The sequence below is a fragment of the Hydra vulgaris genome, chromosome 03 (assembly GCF_038396675.1).
Source record: "Hydra vulgaris chromosome 03, alternate assembly HydraT2T_AEP".
Lineage (NCBI taxonomy): Eukaryota > Metazoa > Cnidaria > Hydrozoa > Anthoathecata > Hydridae > Hydra > Hydra vulgaris.
This window is the reverse complement of record NC_088922.1, coordinates 17,159,325-17,178,553: the sequence shown is the minus strand read 5'-3', so window position 1 is coordinate 17,178,553 and position 19,229 is coordinate 17,159,325. Positions and strand designations below refer to the sequence as shown.

Genomic DNA, 19,229 nt, shown 5'->3' with positions numbered 1-19,229 from the left:
CAGTATTGGACAAAATATTTGCAACCAACATCAAACAATGCTAAAAAGTGTTCCTAATTTTACATGTCTTAAAAACGAAACAAAATATACTACCACAGCAAACAGTTCAGGAGTCTGGAGTCATAGCATGCCATGACATGAGCAATCAGCTGACAGGTGACAGCACACAGGCAGAATTTCGTTGACAAGTGCCATTTTGCAGCGGACAAAACAAGTGCAACTTTTTTGGTTTGTTTCATTTTCTTAAGTCTGGTCTGTGTCAACGTCACGGAAGTTTTTTAATAATTAAAGGAAGTATCCAAAAGTTTCCAGAAGCATGCAGAAGCTACCAGAAGTTTCCAGAAGAAGCATCTGGAAGCATCCAGTAGCATCCAGAAGTATCCAGAAACATTCAGAAGCATCCTGACACATCCAGAAGCTTCCAGAAGCATCGAAAAGAAGCATCTAGAATCTTCCAGAACAGGTTCACACAGGTTCATTTTACTATATAAGAGACATGTAAATCGACATGTAATTCAGTCAGTATATGGAAATCAATCAGTCAGTATTATCAAGGCAGTTTATCGAAGTGAGTTTTATCAAAGTGTTTTATCGAAGAACATCAATACAAGAAGTGAAATACAACAAGTGTTTCATTACATCAATACAGTCCACATCCAACCAAGACGTTGTGTTCCACAGAGCATTATTGTATCATCACAAGGTAAATGTAACACGGTAAGCCTTGAGAAGCGTGGTTATTTATTTTTATTATTTTTATGACTTCAAGTGCAAAAATGGCTCCCGACAGTCTTGGATTGGAACTAAGAAAGAAAATTATTGGCGATTATGTAAGTGGAATATCACAAAAAAGTATTTGTGATAAATACCGCGTGAAAAAATGGACCGTATCAAGACTTTGTTCCAAATATCGTAATAAGGATCAACTGTTTGAAAAAATCCAAAAGGCCTGGGCAGCGATTCCACAAAGTTTCATTGATCACCTGATCAAATCTATGCCTCGAAGATGCAAGGCTGTGATTGACAACAAAGGATTCGCCACGAAATATTGATAGCGAAATACAGCTTGGTCAACATTTTGTCGAGTTGCACTTGTTTTGTCCAGAAGGAAATCAACTTTTTTTAATACTTTTGATTAATTTATTAATTTTCGTGTACAAATAATGAACTTTGTGATGAATAAAACTTGAAGAACTTTGTCTCTAAACAGTTACATAGTTATTTCTCTAAATTGAAAAAATGCAGCACTTTTATATAAAGAAACTAAATTAGCATTATTTGGTTGCACAACTTTGTCCGATACTGTACATATACAAGTCTCCATATACGGTTTTTTTAAAAATAGTTTCTTTAAATCTCTTGAATCACGTTAAACTATTTTCAGATAAAATGCTTAACAGAAATATTTTTTGAAAATATTTTAAAAACAAAAAACAAGTAAAATAGTTCTTCATGTTTCAAGTAATTAAGCAAAGCTTTTCTTATTTTAAGAAAATTATAGTTTATTATAGAAAATTCTATAGTTTCTTATAGAAAAACCAAATTCTTACAATAAGAATTAAATTAAAGAAATTTTTTTATGTTGTAAGTAATATAAATAACATTTGTGCTTGATACAAACAAATTATGTAGAAAATTTTTATAGTTTTATAAGAATTATCTAACTCACGATAAAAATATGAAAAGAAATTCTTATTTAAAAGTAAATAATCATTTTTTTGGCAAACGTTTATAAATTATATATCATTATATATAATTTATTGGCTATTGATAGTCAATTACTTTTTAGATAGAGAAGAGTTCATAACCAACGATGAAAAGCTAAGTCTTAAAAAACTAAAAGACATTATTGATGAAAGAAGATTGAAGTTGTAAGTCTTTCATTTACAATACTCTCTAAAATATTTAACAAGTGCGTTACTAAATCTTGTTTTTGTGCTAGCTGGAAAATGGCATCTGTGGTTCCAGTTTTAAAAAACTCTGGTCTATTGTCCATTTTTATTGTTGTAAGCAAGATTTTTGAGTCTTTAATTAACAAACTTCTAATATCTTATCTTTTTTTTATTTTATTCACCTCCCCAAGGCAAAGACGACCACTACAATCAAGGAGGCTACTTTATTGCGGTTACAACCCGTTTTCAACTCTGAAGCATGTACTTTGACAAACATAGCTGCTGCAGAGAAAAACAAGTTAAGCAAGGTACTACCAAGGATGTGGTGACAATCAACCTCTAAGCTTCTTCCTTAGATAAATATTAAATAAGCACTCTAACATTTCATCTGCATTAAGTCATTAAATCTAATAACTTAATGCAGCAGTCTTCACAATTATTAAGTTTAACAATTAACTCTCTTATTTGCTAATTGTAATAACAGAATTCTATTGTGCAATAGGTGGTTAAGGTGAGGCAAGAACTACTTAACTGATGACATTAATTTAATTTTTAGTGTCGACAAAATGTCATCACTTAATAGCTTAGAGCTGATCTTAAATGTGATTTCTCTTCTGTGACAGCTGAAGAATTGCAATGGCTGGTGAAACCCAAACAATTTTTGTGACAAGAATTATGATGGCTGGTGATGCGCAAACAAAACGTTAAAAGTTGTTTACTGTTAATAATTATTGCAATATTGTTGTTGATTCTATACTGATAAATGACAACACTCTTACTGGATCCACTACTTTTTGTCTTCTAGGGTTATCATTAACTATTAATCCTTCATGAAAACTACATACATACATACATACATAAATACATACATAAATACATCCATCCATCCATCCATACATTCCATCCATCCATCCATCCATCCATCCATCCATACATACATACATACATACATACATACATACATACATACATACATACATACATACATACATACATACATACATACATATATACATACATGCATGCATGCATGCATGCATACACACATACATAGATACATGCATATGTACAAAAATACGTTCATAGATACATACCTACATACTTTCATAGATACATACATACATACATACATACATACATACATACATACATACATACATATATACATACATACATACATACATACATACATACATACATACATACATACATACATACATACATACATACATACATGCATATGTACAAACATCGTACATAGATACATATATACATACTTTCATAGATACATACATACATACTAGGGTGTCCCAAAAAAAAAAAAAATTCTCTACTGATTCTCATTTTATCTGACCTAAATAAGTCCTAAAAAAAAATTGACGGTTTTATTTTGACAGTAAGTGTTAGATGTAAAATCTGAGTTTTACAATTTTAATGTTAAGCTGGCTTAACATTATTAGAAAAAAATAATTTTTTTTACATTTTATAAAAATTAAAACAAAACCGTTTGATGCCTATAAATCATTTCCAATTGTTTTTGCTACTATTTAACCTGATAGTTTATATTTATAAATATTAAAATACAAAAAAAATACATAAAACTAATATTTATTAGCAAATTTATGATTTTGCGGGTTAAGCAAATTTAAGATTGCAGTGAAACATTTCTTAAAAAATACAACTTTTTGAACATTTCCCAGGCTCCTTTTTAGTCATACTCTTAGTCAAGTTTTTTCTAGACTTTTCAACTACAAAAAGTAGATTTTAAAGGAGATCTTCATCTCTAGTAGCTGAAATAAAATCTTTAATGAGCCTAATGTTTCTTTCTGCACCATCCTTTATAACAGATATATTTTTGATCCATGCAATAAAATCTTGCAACTGAGGATGGTTAAAAATATCTATAGTATTAAGACTATTATTGAACCATTCTTTTATACTTGCTCTTGATATTTTAAAATGTTTAAAGTGAAGGTAGCTTTGCTCAGAAATCAGCTCAGGTAGCTCTGTGGTCTCTCCAATTTGCACATTTGATGATTTACAATGCTGAAATTCATTTGGCTCGTCAAACTCAATCAGAGTTAACAGCATTTTTAGCTTCAGTTTCAGAAAGGAACATTATCCCCAAAGGACAAAACACTGAGTTGCAGAGTTAAGTACCACCACGTATGGCGTCCTATGCTGAGAAGCAAAGCATTTCCAATCTTCTTACTGACTTTTCTCAATGCATAGGCTGTCTGGATAGCTTTCAAATCATTGTAAGGAGCCAGAAATCCTAGAAAACTTTTCAAAAACCATGGAACATAGCAAATTGCAATGAACAAACTTGCACCCTTCAATTGCAGCATTTCTTTTTCTGTCAAGATATTTCTGATATCTTTGGTCATATAAGAGTCATGGCCGGCGCCAGGTTGATGGAACTTAAAATCTTGTGCTTCTGCTCCAAGGAAGAAGGAGGCAAGCTTACAAACTATACCATATTCATTCCTTGAAAACACAATATTAGTAGTTGCATTAGTCAGAAATGTGCTTCCTCTGCAACAGTGCGAAGAACAGAGCCAATCTTCAGACCAGTCCAATTTACATAAATTTTTCACTTCATTAACCTTTCTCGCAGATTTCAGGCCACTTGTTCTTTAGCTCCACATAAAGAGCTCTTCTTGGACCTTTAGTTTTCTCACCAGTAAGAGCAGCCATATAGTGAGATACATGTACTTCATGTGTCTCCTACACATTATCCACAACATTTGTAATTTCAAAATGTCTGTAAGAATTTGGACTGCTCCATTGACTCCGCCTGTATTGCTTGCAGTTTTGTCACAGCATATAACTGCAAGCAATAATATGCTTGGTCAACTCCCTTTAAAGATGGACATTGAACAACACCTAAAAGATGGTCGTCCATGGTATCATCATCCCGGGAGCTCACTGAGAATGCAAGTCGCTCAATTATTTGAATAATGTTAAGCCCAGTGGTTATTTGTTCCAACAGTTTGGTATCAAAATGAAGAATAAGCCACCTTTAAGATGTAAAAATGCATACTTTCTATTTTTAGTTGAAAAATATCATTTTCTAGGCAGTAAAATCTAAAATAATATTTTTTTTTATGAAGTTATGTTTATTTTTAAAATTTTTATATAATTTCGCTTCATTTGAGACCCAACAAGACAGTTTGAAAAAAAAATAATAATAATATTAGGGTGACAAATAAATGCATTGAAAAAAAATTTTTTTTTTCTTTATTATACTCTCAACCTTTTATTTGGTTCCCTTTAATAAAAAAATGATATTGAGAAATTTTTGATGCAATATGTTAATGTTTATGGGTTGCTCAGCAAGTTTTTTAATTATGCAAGATTGTTCAAACACACAATTTTTCATATTTCTCATCACATCTATTCTACTAATTATGTTGAGAATATTATCAATATTTTATTATTTCCTAATCTTATAAGTCAATTATGCATAATACATTTGTTATTTTTTTTAGAAAATTAATAAGTTAAAAATAAAATAAGTTGGCTGGAATTCACAAAACCCACTGTAATACTTCATCATCCACTTAAGTTATTGCATTAGTATTGTACTACTGCTAAATTAGTGCATCATCCTGTAATTCCAAACGAGTTCATTGTCTTGAATAAAAATACATTTTAAAAACACATAATTCAATAGATATTTTCGAAGTCTTTTTATAATGGAGAAGTCAAAATAAAGTATGGTGTGTTGGTCAAGCTACAGCTGTGATCACAGGACAAAAGTTGCCTCTAAAAGGCAAGTTTTGCAAACTTATTTTTTCTTTATAAATAACAACAATGTAAGAGAAAGTGCAGGCCTTGTGACAGATCTGGTTCTAGACTTTTGGCAAAGAGCTAGAGTTCCGACAAAGCAACGTTATCGTGTTATAGCACATATTGAAAAACTTGTTGAGAAATACGGAAAGCTGAAAAAGAATAAAGGCTGCAAAACAGAAACTCAGCAAAAAAATGAAGAAACTTTTTCTCAAGAAATCGAAGAACTATTTGATATTGCTCATAAAGATGCTTTAAAATTAATCACAATAGAAGAAGACAAGACGTTTCTTATACTACAAAGAGAAAGAAGAAAAGGCTACATGAGTTTAGTTGATTGTGAATTGTTCAAACAAGAACAGCATATTTTTCGACAGAAAAAGCAAACGAAGATAGAGATACAAAAGAGCTAAATAGAAAAAAAAAATGTGTTTAACAGTCACAGACCCAGTTTTGACAGAATCAGACTCCTCTCAGGGTACTGATAATGAAGTAGATGACTTTGTTCCATCAATAGGAAAAAAACTGAAATAGAGGGAAGAAACAAATAAAAAGAAAGTGATAACTCCAGCATTTTGTTCAGCTCTTGGTTGTTTGAAAATTCCGAATCATTCTGGTTCCTTGGTTTTGTCTACAATTTGTCAAGGGTTAGGTGCCAATACTGAACATGTTTCAACATCATATGAATCTCATTGATGTACACATACTAAAATTCGTAAAGAAGTTGCAAAAAGAATCAATTTAGATTTCAAGCCACAAGTTCCATTAACTGTTTATTGAGACGGAAAATTGTTACCTGATTTAAACAGCAGAGATGAAGTGGATTGGCTGCCTATATTAGTGGCAGGGTATGATGTAGAAAAACTGCTGTCAGTCCCAAAACTCCAGCACCGGTGAACAAATGAGTTATGCAACAGAACAAGCTTTAAAAGATTGGAACATTTCATATGACAAAACTATACACAGCCTGTCAACACCATGTTCATGAAGTAATTTTATCCCATGTTTACAAAACTTGCTATGGAGCATCTTCTGGTCCAGAGGTCAAGTTGTTTCTACGATTTCGTGATCAGTGGAGTAAATTCTGAATCTTGGCTCTTAACTGATGCATATCTCAAAGTGTATGGTTTGCTTGTACCATCAGCAATAGAATTTGCTGTAAATATGCTGCGGAATAATCTTTCGTACTCCTGGTGCTATACACCAAGCACGATGGATGGTAAAAGCACTCTACTCTATTAAAATATACTTGTTTCGACATCAATTTCATTTAACAAAGAATGAAAAGAAGAATCCTCTATGATTTTTAATTTTTTCAATTTTGATTTACATGGAACACTGGTTTTGGGCTCCAACCTCTTCATTTGCTCCTCACAATGACCTAACACTGATTAAGAAGTTGGATAATTTCAAAATATTTGACAAAGAAGTTGCTGAATCTGCCATAAAAGCCATTGCAGGACATTTATGGTATTTATTTGAAGAACTTGTGAGTCTCTCTTTTTTTAGCATTTTGATCATTTTATATGTTGATAAACAAACTGAAGAAAAAATGTTGATTGCACTTGTAAAGCCAGCAAAAAAAAAAAAAAAAGGTAAAGAGGCTTGAAGGTAAAGAATTAATGGATACAATTGTAAAAATGAACTTAGATGACTTTGTAACAAATAGATCAAAATATGTATTTGAAGTGCTTGGAATAAATCTGACATTTATGAAGGATCATTGCCTAGACACAGAGTACAGAACTGAATACCAGGAAGCATACAAAATTGTTAAATCTATGAAAGTTGTGAATGACACAGCCAAAAAAGAGGAGTGAAACTTGTTTCAGATTGCATAAAAATCTTGATAAAAGATGAAACTCAATTGCAATATATTTTACAAACTGTGGAAGAACATTGACGTCAATTTCAGACATGCAAAAGTCCACAATTGTGGAGGAATTAATGAAAACAAGTGAACAATCAACAAGTGAAAACAAGTGAACAATTTGTATCAAAATCTGATTAAAATAAACATTAAATTTGAATGAAAATAATTAAAATTTTACATCCAAAAACAAAATTAAAATACATTTGTTTTTAATTTCTGTTGACCCTAAAATCTGATAATATCAAGTTCATTGAGCAACCCCTAGATATCAAAATATCATAATAATTTTTTGCACAGTTTATTTTTTAGTTAAAAGGAACCCAATAAAGGTTTGAGAGTCCAATTTTAAACACTTTTTATATATATAAATATATGTATATAATATATAATATATATATAAATATATGTATTTATATATTAGGGTTATGACTTTTTTTCAACCCAATGCTCCTGTACTGTAGTTTGATGAACTTTTATCTATATTTTTTTTAAAATATCATTTACATAAAATATTGAGCTTTTCAAAATATTATATTGTAACTCTATAAATTATCTGAATTTTAAAAGTTGTTAGACTAAAATTGGTAAGTAATTAACATATATATAGCAATTTTAAATATGCTTAATATGTTATATTTTATTGTCTAACTTTTGATTTGATTTTAATTGACAAAATATTTTTTTATTGCTACATCTTGCTTTTATACTCAGATATTTTAAAGCCTATATATGTTTGCTTTAATAATTTCATAAATCTGGCTGCCACTAGGTGCCACTTTGGTTTTCTTCTACGTTTGAACTCTTTTAACTAACAAAAAATCTGTGATTGCGCTCAAAAAATTTTTATTTGCACAAAATTTTAAAAAACATGGAAAACATACAATACGGCCCTCATACTAAACATATTACTGAGCAATTATATATATATATATATATATATATATATATATATATATATATATATATATATATATATATATATATATATATATATATATATATCTTAGTTTAAATTTTGTTCTTATTAATTTAGCACTTGTCAAATTAAATGGATTTAATAATCTATTTTGGTAGGTTTCGTTGTGGTTACTCATTTTAGATGTTAAAATTCTGTTTTTATTAAGGCTAAATGAGTGTCACAAGAAGCAAGATTCACTAATTTATTTGACTCAACAGTCTGTCAATACATAAAAATTAAGACAGTATATTTGTATTCAACTTTGTTAAAGAACAAGATTTGGAGTTTCAAGGCAAGAAGTTCGAGAGTAAATTTCGTTTATTTATTTTGATTATGGTAAGAGATGGATTCAAAGTAAACTAACTGGTGCAAAGTTTATTAGGGAAGAACTCAGCTTGGCTTGAAAATGATTTTAATACCACATTAATGAAGGATAGCAAAAATAAACAACTCGGCAAACCTACATCATCATTTAAAGAATCATCATTAAAAACAAAAAAAAGAAAAGTTGCAACTTTCCCAGCTTCTAATTCTTATAAGTTATTGTTTGCTAAGTTTGTACTACTTGTAGCATGCATTATCAAAGATTTTTGATGACTGTGAATGCATGGGAACAATATACCCATACAAATTTATAAAATTTTCTAGACGCTCGTAAAATCTGTTAATTAGAAAAACTAATTAATTAGGCTAGAATATAATTTTTTTTACAGGAAAACAAGTTTATCTAGCAACGTGTAACAGCATGTGTAATAAAACTAGTTAATCATATTAAACTTAAATAAGTTTTGCTTTCCACGAGCGAGGATCAAAGCGAGGATCTCATAATAAAACACATTCAAAATAGTGTACATAGCACAAATAAAACATATGCAGCTAATAAAAATTAGTTGTTGCTAAGCAATTTTAGGTATCTATAGCAACTAAATAAAAAATATATTACTTTTTTTAAAAGCGCGACCTCATATTGATACTAATGTAAAATTTAGTGATTATAGCACTTGTATAAATATCTGCAAATCCCAAAACAAGATTTTTGCTATCCAAAATTTGATATCTATAGCAACAAATTCAAAAAATAACATCTTCATAAGAAGCGCAGACATCACATTATTACTTATCTTAATTTTTGTCAATATAGCCCTAATATTAAATTAGTTATAGATTTTGTCCAGTAAAAGTGAATTCTGTCCCACTGTGCTATGTATTCAAATATATTTAGAATGCCATAGTCATGTAATACAATAAATTTTCAATCCGACAATGACTCAGACCGTTGACCTTGCTCTTACTTGTTGCATAGAAGGAATAGAAGGTGCAATTTGTCTTTATTTTTGCATGAAAAATACCTTTCCTTCACTACTTTGATTGAGCACTCTGCGCATTGATTACTTCTGGGGATTTGTAGTATGGATGGCTCTTGCTTCCAGTGGTTATTCAAAGAGCTTAAAGCCTTTTTATGTGGGATTCAGTACTTCAGCCAGTTATTAAAGTCATTACTGATGTTGGGTAATTTCTGAAACCTGATCAATGGAAAATGCCCCTTTTCATCAAAAAATCGGAACACTCGAGTGAGATGAAATAAAAATTTCATATCATCTCTCCAGGCTGTTGTTTTGAGAATTACTTCTATTCTGTTATCAAACTGTGTTTTCAGTTGTTCGTAGTCCTTCAACAGTTGAGATACAAATGGACATTCAATGTTCAGCGATTGTGTTTTACTTCCAAGTTCTTCATCCATCACCAAACAGAGGATTCTAACTAATACATGGTGTTGACAACTGATAAACTAAGGTTTGTTGATGGGTTTCTCCGTGAACATTCGTTGCAATATTACAACAACACCATTCTTTTTTCCAGTGTTAACGCTGGTGGTATCTGCAACAATCATCTGTATTGAATTCCATAAGTGAAATTCATTGAGGACTTTAGATATTCCTTGAGCAATAGTTTTTTCCTGCCATCCACCAAGCTCAGGTCATCCAATTTGATTTCTCTTCTTTCATTTTTTAGGACGACCACTTGATAATCGATTCCGATGATGTGCTCACCATCAAAGTGTAAGGACCAACTTTCCATATGCAACTTTTCAATCATTTCTTTTTTCAGCTTGATTCTTTTTTCAGCTTGATTGCCTCTTTGATTGTTGACTTGTAAATAGCTGATTCACATGGAGTTGGGATGTCAATGCCTTCAATGTGTCAATGCTTGACCTGTAGAGTATCCCACTGTTCCTTTGCTTTCCGCTTAGAGATGGTACAATCGGTTGTCCTTGGAAGATAACCATGTTCCATCCACTTTAGTAATATCAAAAATTTCATCAAGGGGTTAGTAGCTCCCCCACTTGACACATTCATCATAACATTTCAGTATTTTATCAAGCTTTGCTCGTATAACTTGATCAGATACAAGAGGAAAATTCAGTTTATTCTTCCGCAATTTGGTGACTTCTTTGGAAATTTCCGCTGTTCGCTCCTTTCTTCCTTTGATTTTTGGTCCAAGGAAATGTTAGTGTCCGATAACTTGCTTTTAGAGAGGCATTCTGCACTTTTCTTCCAGTGAATATTCTTCCAAAGGGACCATTTTTCATTTATGAGTCTTCAAATTTTACCAGATTATTGGTCCAGACATACTTGTTCTACTGAATTTTACTATAGCTAAGCTTGTATGCGCCATGTGTCGCTTCTGTAATAACTATAAAATTAGATAAGCAGCTATATATACACAGTCTAAATTGTTCTAGAATATTCTAAGTTGTTCCAGAATGTTCTAAATTGTTCTAGAATATTCTTAATTGTTCCAGAATGTTCTAAATTGTTCTAGAATATTCTTAATTGTTCTAGAATATTCTTAATTGTTCCAGAATGTTCTAAATTGTTCCAGAATGTTCTAAAGTCATCTAAAATATTCAGGAATTTTCCAAAATGTTCTAAAGTTCTAAACACTTCTAATCTAAACAAGTTTTAAATAATTTTTAGCAAAGCCACAGGTATTAGCAGTAGCAGTAACGAGATTAAATAAATGATGATTCGTAATTTTAATTGCGCGGTGACCTTTATTTATAACCTAGTGGAATTGAACATGTTTTCATTGTTTTCTTACAAAAGTTCATCAATTTATGACACATGAAATTTTTTTTAAAAAAAAGTCAAAAAGTCATAACCCTAATATATATATATATATATATATATATATATATATATATATATATATATATATATATATATATATATATATATATATATATATATATATATATATATATATATATATATATATATATATATATTTATATATATATATTTATATCCTCTATTTTATACTTTCAAGTATGTCCCAGCTTTAATAGTAATTATCTTCAGTCGTTGTTGGAAGTGAATTTATTAATAAAACAACTTTAAATTTTCTTTAGTATAACAAAATAATTACAGAGCATTTTTTGAATAGAAGATATTTTAAACTTTATTTGTAACTTTGTAATTTCTTTTTTTATTCAAGATTTTTTATTTGTTTAATATCAGTAATAGTTTGTTGATAATCCCTTTTTTTTTGACTAACTTAATAAAACTTGCTTTAATGTTAACCTTATCTAATATTTAAGTTATGTAAAAGTTTTAAATAAATAAAAATGTGTTGTTTATATTGGGCTATTGTCAGTGACTATAAGTCACCTTTACAGTGTGATAATATGTACATAGCAAAGGGTAAAAATACATTGTATGTATTGTAATGTACGCATGTATATATAATGTAATTTATAAATGCAACAATGAATTTGTTATTTAACTATTATTTTCGAGAAAAAAAAGGTTTTTTTATTTTTGTACTTAAATAACAACATTTTAAAATTTTATGCTAAGATGACAATATTTAAAAATTTTACATTTTTTCAGTATTTTCAGTTAAAATTTTATAATGAATAAAAATTTTATAATATTTTTTATGAAAGTTACACCTCTTTTTATTATATGAACTCAGGAACTAAAACAATTTATAACTAAACTACTACTGACTAAACTACTGTTTAAAATCAGTATTATACTATTTAAACATTTTTTTTTTTGAAAAAAAGTGTTATCTGTTACGTAAGTAGTTTGTTGATCCAAGAGAACAAGAATTTTATTTAACTAATATACAGTCGCGAAAAGTTTGGAACATTTTATGAATTTAATAATTTGCAGCAAAAGCACATCCGTTTGCCAGTGCTTGTGAAATTTTATTTGAGATAATTCCAACTGGTATTGTACCTAGCGTTGTGACAATTAGAAGACACTTGTTCAGAAAATTTAACTTAAATATCCATGTTCCGGCAAAAAAGTCTTGTCTTTCACAAAAAAATATATTAGAGACTGTATTGCCTTTTGTCAAAAAGACAAGTATCCGTCAGCGGAAGTTAATGGGAAGGAAGGATAAAATATTCAGCAAAGAATCACTAATTGAACTATTTGTCTGTTGTTCTACAAGCATTAAATACCCGCCTTGCCAACGATACAACCCATATTATTTTCTTTGTACTGTAAAACATTGCCCTAAAATCATGATATGGGTGCAAATCAAAGTGGTGGTTTATGGTTTGAGTCTCCTAACACCGCAATAAATAGCCATATTTTTCTTAAAATACTTAAAACATCACAAATACCCACAAGTTTCAGCATGACAGAGCACCCTGTCACAGGGCAAAGCTTGTAAGCAGTTGGTTACATTAAAATGGGGTTGAGATCATTGGCCCCTGGCCTGATAACTCACCCCACCTCAATCCCATTGAAAACTGCTAGAATCATCTTAAAAATAAAGTTCAGAAACTAATCCACCATTTTTGGATGATCTACCAGAAAAAATTAGGCAGGTATGGATGCAACTTATGACTCCTGAATATTTAAGAAAGCTCATTCACTCTATTCCTACCTGCTTAGCTAATTGTTTAAATGCTAAAGGACATCATACTAAGTAAAAATCTCAAGTATTAAATTCATAAAACATTTACTAATGTTTCAAAGATATTATTGTTGTCAATTGTCATTGTTACTAATATTTTGATGAAAAAAATGAACAATTTAATGAAAGTTGTGTTTTTTTATGAAATGTTCCAAACTTTTGATTGTGACTGTATACTAAAATTATCACAATTTTAATATGATTTTTTTTTTTACATTACTCCTTTGAATTTATTTTTTTGATCAGTTTTACACATCTCTACATTCTACATAAAGCTTTTTCACACAGAAAATCCAGAAATATCTAGAAATTCCAAGTTGCTAGCTTGCTCATAGTAATTTTGCACCAATCAGGTTATTTGAGTTACAGCATTATTAAAAATAGGTGAACAAAGAAGATTTTAAATTGCCAAATCAAGCTACAGTGGTGACCAAAAGTCTTGGAACAAAACATTTAACGACCAAAAAAATTTATTTTTGATCTAAAGTATAAATGTTGAAAGTTTGATGCTTTTGTTTTTACATAGCAATATGTTTATAGTTACATACTTGTGTATTGCACAATTTATTATCGTTTTTTATTATTCATAAGCAATTTATCAGCTATATTATGCCAGAACTTTCACCTAAAAAAAGAGGAATTATTGCTGCATTATATGAACAAGGTTTAGTTCAAAGAGAAATATCTGAAAAGCTTGGTTGTTCATTATCAACTGTAAGTAGAACTTTAAAAAGGCATAAAGAAGAGCCCCAATTAAATTTTACTTCAAAGATGAGATCAGGCAGGCCCAGAGCAACCACCTCAAGAACTGACAAACTTATTGGCCGGATCAGCCATGCAAATCCACGGCTATCTGCACACGAGATTTCAAAAGAAATTTTTATTGAGAAAAAAGTAAGTGACCGAACAGTTAGAAGAAGGCTTTTGTTTGATTTCAAAATGAAGGCATGCAAGCCAGCAAAAAAACCTTTTTTATCATTAAAAAACCTAAAAGATCGAAAAACATTTTGTCAGCGCTACAAAAATTGGACTGGAGAAAATTGGTCTAAAGTTCTTTTTTCTGATAAAACATGTATTAAACAATTTAATGTTACAAACAACTTTGTAAGAAGACCAAAAAACTGTAGATATATGCCAAAATATACAGTTAGCAGTGTCAAGGCTCCTGTGTCTTGTATGGTTTGGGGTGCTATTTCTGCCAAAGGATGTGGGCCATTATGGATAATGCCCAAGAATACCACAATAAACAGCAAAGTCTATTTGGATGTTATGAAGGAGAAATTGCCACCTTTCATGCAGATCTTAAACTGCACTTATTTCCAACAGGATGGTGCACCATGCCACACAGCCAAAACTGTAAAGAAGTCGTTTGCTGATGAAGGAATTCAAACCCTTGAAAATTGGCCTTGGTCATCACCAGATCTTAATGTTATTGAATATTGTTGGCATGTTATGAAAGTAAAAGTTGCTGCCAAAAAGCCTAGATCCTATAATGATTTAGTTGAAGCAATCAAATCAGTGTGGATCCATGAAATCACACCAGACTGTTGTACAAAACTTGTTAACAGCATGCCAAAATGTATCCAAATGGTAATTGACAATAACTATGCTTCCATTAAATACTGAACTTTTATCATGTATGTGTATGTACTTATCATCTTTAAAATTGTTATAAACACTTATTTTATTGAAAAAAATAAAAAAATATACTAATAAATTGTTTTTCACACAAATATATTGATTTCATAACATAAAATATGATGTTCCAGGCCTTTTGGCCACCACTGTAGGTCTCATAATGATAACAAAAATATTTCCAAATATTCTTTTTTTGTCCAAGATTTCCTTAAAGCATTATTGAGGCATGTCTATTAACTATTTGCAGAAAACACAAGGAAAGAAGTGTTGTATTACCTCTTCTTTTTAATTTCTCTACCATCAAAACTTGACCTGAGACATGGGATCAAAACTGCAGTTGCGTGATTTGTCAAATAGGGTGCTTGAAGCTAACTGAAAAGAGCTCATTGGAGACCACTAAAAGTTCACAAGCAGGAACAAAAAAAGATATGCTGCTGTCTAACTCTTTAGGACAAGGGGTTGTCACATGATTGCAAACAATCGTCTTTAAATAAAAATTCTAGGCTACTTGTCACATATGATGTTGCTGCAGTTGAGCAAATAGCATTAGATTTAATTTCAAAAAAGGATATAATACCAGGAGAAATCATCAAAATTTCATAATTGCATCGAATTAGCCTGACAAATCTGACTGAAGAGGTCCTGCTTCAGCAGAAAAGTTTACCTTTTTGTGGTTTGACATTAATATGACCACTGTTTATGATGCTTAATAACCACTAAGTGAGTGGTTGCTTACAAAAAAAATTACAAAAAAAAGTGTCAAAAAACAATGCCTATTTGCTGTATCAGAGAACATTCTAGAGAACTACAACAGCATCAAGAAAATTTGGTCATCCATCTGAAACTTTGAGCTTAGTGACTTAGTTTATGTGGCAAAAAATCGATCAATGTTCTATGTGAACTTCAGTCTCATGCTAGCATGCACCCTTGCACATGGTGCAATATTAACTCCAGAAATCTCTTAAGCTATGGGGTCCCCTTAAAAAATTAGCTTCCTTTTTGAATCTTTTCAAGTTCTCAAAGCTTTGGAAGCAATGTTAAACAGATCAAAAATTTTGAGAACGTACTCCATGAAGCTATTGTTTCTAGACCATCCAATGCACTTTTTTATTGAACTCATTTAGCCAATGGAGCTTCACCTCCTTCTTGGCATTGTTAATCATCTGCTCAGAGTAATCAAAGATGTCTGGTTAAAAGCACAGTAATGGCTAACAGCAATCAGAAACATATCAGGTCAATTTGCTGGCAATCAATGTCATAAATTGACAAACAATGTGGATCTTCTCCAGAGAAAGGAAGAACAAGATTCAGCCTTCTGATTTTTTGGTTTAATTGACATGCTTAAAAGATTTTAGGCTGCTGTTACCTTTTACTTTGGCGTAACACTAAGGAGGACTTTTGCATAACATTGAAAAAATGACAGCTTTAGCATAACACTAGTGAGGACAGCAAACATTCATGGAAAATTTAGATTATTCTTTGCTAGAATTTATTTATCTATTTGAATCTAAAGATTTGTTACTTTAATGACATACCTTACTCACAAAACAGCTTTTTGTTACTCACAAAATGTTTTTTTGTGAGTAAGGTATGTCCTTATTATTTATTGTTTTATGTCCATTATTATTTATTATTATATCCTTTATTATATTTATAATTTTTTTTCTCAGAGCTAATTGTTAAATTTCAATTTTATTGTTTTTGGTAACTGAAATATATGTATTTTTAACCTACATAGGTGACTTTCTGGATCATAACCTTGCTTAATATGCCCAAAATGAGTTACAGTGTTCATTTTTATCATTTTCAATTTTATATTTTTTTACAAATATAAGGAAATCAATTCTTCAAAGTTTCTGAATCTGTAAACTTTTTTTGAATGATTTGTTTTTTCTTTGCTTCTAGAAGTGAGGATTTATTAAATTTATCAACAACTTCAGATCAAGGTTCTTATTTGAATAGTTTGTTAGCTACAACTTTAGAACAAGATTCATTAGGTTAGTTTGTATTTTTATTATACTATAAATATAAATTCATTGTTGTAAATATCTGTTAGATGGCACTATAGGTTACCACATATTATTTGTCATGTTTCCCCTGTATGCCTTTTCTTTAGGTGTTTCTGTAGCATTATATAGGCCTTTTTTGGGTTGGATTTTACTATTTTGCTAACCTTCAGGATTATGTTTATATAGTAGGACATAACTCAAATAATTGGAAAATGTGACATGTGCCCTTTTTCCACTGTGGTCTTCATATATATTAAAGTAATGCAGAAGTACCTTAAATTTTATCATTTTTCAAAAAACCGCAATAATAATGACTAGATAGTTTTTTTGATTAATAGCGTTTTTGTTTTTATAAAACATATTTTTAAAACAAGGGCAGAGTGTTGCTACATCTATTATCTTATAGCCTGCTGCTACAAAGAAGTGTTGCCACATGGACTATCTTATAGCCTGCTGCTACAAGGGAGTGCTGTACTTCTAAACTAAAATTTAAAGTACTTCTACATTATTTTAATTATTTTAACTATTGGACAACAATAAAATGTAGCTTAATTGTCACTTGAATGTTGTTGAAAGAGACTTTTTTTTACCATAAAAGTCTCTTTCAACTACAATATAAAGAAATATATATATATATTTTTTTAAACTAAATTATTAATACTATTGTTTACAAATTAAATAATTAAAAAATAAAATAATAAACTTCTAGTCTATAATTACATCTTTGCGTTCACTATACCTAAGGAAAATATTTAAAAAAATTAAAATAATAGTTGGAAAAAATTATAATAATAGTTAGAGTTTCAGGTCACATTTAAAGGTTAGCTACTTTGCCAAATATCTTGAGCACAGGAATACTTGCTGCATTACTAAAATAATAATACAAAAATAATAAAGAATAAAATATATAGTTCTTTGATAGTTTGCGAACCTATATTTCGAATATATATATATTTATATTTACATATATGTAAAGTAATATATTAATTTATAATAATTTTTCTGTTTATATTTAAAATTTATTGAAAAAATAAGATTCTGTTTCTAATGTAACTGTTTTCTCCTTAATTCTCCTTTTTCTTTCAAATAATTGTTGTTCGTGACCAAATCTCCTTAAATACTAGGAAAATATCTCCTTAAATCTCCTTAAAATCCTTACTTTTAGCTTCAGTTTTAATAGTGGGAACCCTGAATAAATAAGTTTAATGAAGAGTTGTATTGTAAGTGAAGAGAAAGATTTCAAAATGGAAAAGGATACTGAAATCTTATATGGACACTTTTATTTTAAACCTCTTCAACAAGGAGTTGATAGAACTAATGCTATTTGTAAACACTGAAAAGCTAAATTTTCTCGTCATTGGAGTACTTCAAATCTTAACAATCAGCTACTTGAGTCCAACATCAGCTAAAAATATAAAAAATCGCAGAGGTTAGAAAAGCTACTAGAGTCCATATTTTATGTCAAATTTTTTCTCACCGACGATGAAACTGTGGAAGCAACAACATCAAAGCCATCAAAGAGAAAGTTTGCTCAATTGGTTGCTTCATCGGAGTATGATTCTGAACATGAGGAAGACTCAATTGAGAATGGTGTGCGTTAATACAGAGCAGAGCCCACCATCTGTACAGAGGCCTGTCCAATACAGTGGTGGTCCAAACATGCAGGCTGGCCTCAGTTGCACAAAAATACTTGGCAACACCTTCAACATCTGTGCCTTGCAAATGATTGTTTTCTCTTGCTGGTCATATTGTACAAAAGAAGAGAGTTTTTTATCTGAAAATGTGAATGACTTTGTTTGTTTTAGCCACTGACTTGGTGCATGAATAAGTAAATGCAAAGTTGGAAGAATGGATAAAATTATTTAAAGTTTTGACAAACCAAATTTTGTTGCACTTTTGTTCATACACCAGAACTATGAAAGAATAAATTTACACAATATAGCATTTGTGATTTTATTAATGAATTTTCCGTATTTCTGTGATTAATTGCATCTAATTGCAGAAAACCATGTGATTAATTGTGATTAAAATCATTGCCCAGCACTGATATATATATATATATATATATATATATATATATATATATATATATATATATATATATATATATATATATATACATACACACATAG

At 30.1% G+C, this 19,229-nt stretch overlaps 1 protein-coding gene across 3 annotated transcripts in view; it reads left to right on the top strand.

Moving 5' to 3' along the window:
• Positions 1–19,229, top strand: part of LOC100213595 (DNA polymerase zeta catalytic subunit) — a 76,876-nt gene that overhangs the window by 19,209 nt on the left and 38,438 nt on the right. For all 3 annotated transcript variants that reach the window (XM_065792501.1, XM_065792502.1, XM_065792500.1), the window contains 2 exons: positions 1,790–1,871; positions 16,994–17,085. In XM_065792501.1, coding sequence (XP_065648573.1) covers positions 1,790–1,871; positions 16,994–17,085 — 174 coding nt within the window. The remainder of the gene's footprint in view (positions 1–1,789; positions 1,872–16,993; positions 17,086–19,229) is intronic.